Source organism: Chaetura pelagica, unplaced genomic scaffold, assembly GCF_000747805.2.
Source record: "Chaetura pelagica isolate M959 unplaced genomic scaffold, ChaPel_1.0 scaffold344, whole genome shotgun sequence".
NCBI lineage: Eukaryota > Metazoa > Chordata > Aves > Apodiformes > Apodidae > Chaetura > Chaetura pelagica.
In genome coordinates, this window is record NW_009953098.1 from 5,206,182 (window position 1) to 5,207,890 (window position 1,709).

General features: G+C 45.2%; 1 protein-coding gene across 1 annotated transcript in view; it reads left to right on the top strand.

Annotated features, from left to right (window-relative positions):
- Positions 1-1,709, top strand: part of LONRF3 (LON peptidase N-terminal domain and ring finger 3) — a 20,594-nt gene that overhangs the window by 6,685 nt on the left and 12,200 nt on the right. The window contains exons 3-4 of the mRNA XM_009997215.1: positions 649-767; positions 1,359-1,481. Coding sequence (XP_009995517.1) covers positions 649-767; positions 1,359-1,481 — 242 coding nt within the window. The remainder of the gene's footprint in view (positions 1-648; positions 768-1,358; positions 1,482-1,709) is intronic.

Consider the following 1,709-nt stretch of genomic DNA (forward strand, 5'->3'; position numbering starts at 1 on the left):
GGGGAAAACTTCGGGTCCGGTCGCTTTCGTGTAGTTGGAGACAAAGGCACCAGCGCTGCAGGCAGGAGGGCAGGCGGAAGGCGCGGTGCTCAGGGCGGCAGCTGCCCTGGAGCGCGGGGTGTTGCGGAGCCCGCACAGCCGGGTGCGTGTCCCGGGGCTGCCGGGCGGGATCGCTTTGGCCGGCGCTGCTGCCGCGTTACCTGGGTCTTGCAGCTCTCACGGGTTTTCCCGTGTTGAGCAGCGGCACGGAGAGGTCCTGATGTGCCATTTAGAAACTTGGATACAGAAAATTTTGCAACTCCTGCCTGCAGTAGGTCAGCTTTCCTCTGGCCGCCTTCAATGTCTCCTGTAGGTTTCTATCAACCATCAGCTCCTCAGTCAGAGCTGGTAATTTGTTGTGTGAGCGTCTCTGCGTTTATTTCTGCGATGTTCCCTGCACTTATGTAACGTGTATCTGACACTTTGTCTGGAGTTGCCCAAAGAGGTTTGCAGATTTCAGTTAGTACATAGTTATTTAAAGGCTGGGTATTTTGTGGGTTTGTACAACTTGGAAGCACCAGCATGTGGTATAAAAAAAAATCAAGGAATAAAGCTTATGTAACTTATTTTTAACATACTTCCATCAACCAATGTTTCTATTTCCTACAGCTCCAAATGACCACTTGCTGTACAGCAACCGGTCCCAGATTAACTCCACTTTGAAAGCTTGTGAAGATGCATTGCATGATGCTGAAACAGCCTGCAGACTGCAGCCATACTGGCTAAAAGTAAGTTCTGACTCCAGTTGTACTTTGTTTTAAAACCTTGCTGCTGCCCTGGGTAGAAAATGGTTAGGATGATCAGACATCTGAGTCTGAGGGAGGCTTTAAGTCCTGTAACTTGGACTCCCGTGGTTTACAGACATTTAACCACAATATTCTTGAGCTTCCTGGGGTGTAGGAAGAGAGTTATAATCCTGGAGGATGAGCAAACATTGTTGTCTTTGACCTGGCTGAATCTCAAGCTCATGAACTCTGTAAAAACTGAATGATGTGCTTATATATTTCTGTAAGTATGCAATGACTACTTTAGGACATCAGTGTTGTGGGAGTAGATTCCTCCAACATCAGTTTGGCTCAGGTGCTCTCACAATCCTACTTTCTTGAGGTAGGGAATATTCCAGTTCTGCCTAAAAGAGTTTTCTGGATCATTGTGGTAGAGAACCCAGACACTGATGGTGTCCAGGCATAAGAGATGGTTATAGTGATTTTCCCTGCCTAACTTCTCCAGGAAGATCTTTTGTAATTTCATCTTTGTTTCATAGCATATTCTTCTGATGAAAAAGCAAAAGCTGCAACTGTGGATGTGCTTCATTTCAGGGTCACCTAAGGAAAGGACAAGCATTAGCTAATCTGGGGAAAACAGAAGAAGCTTTAAGAGAGTTTTTATTCTGCCTTGCTCTAGATACTGGGAACAAGACAGCCAAGTCTGAGGCACAAAAGGTGAGTTCCCTAAATCATTGCTTTTGGTGACCTTTTGTAAAGGAGGATTAAAAGAAAAAATTCTCTTCCCTCTTTCTCTCTCATTGCCACAAAAAGCTGGATTGACAGATGTATCTAGAATGTTGTTCAAACTCAAGTTAGGTGTATTGTTTACTTGAAGATAGGTAGCAAGAAAACCTACTGAACAAGCAGGATGTGAAATTTGTTTTTCTGTGTTGGCATCAGCAG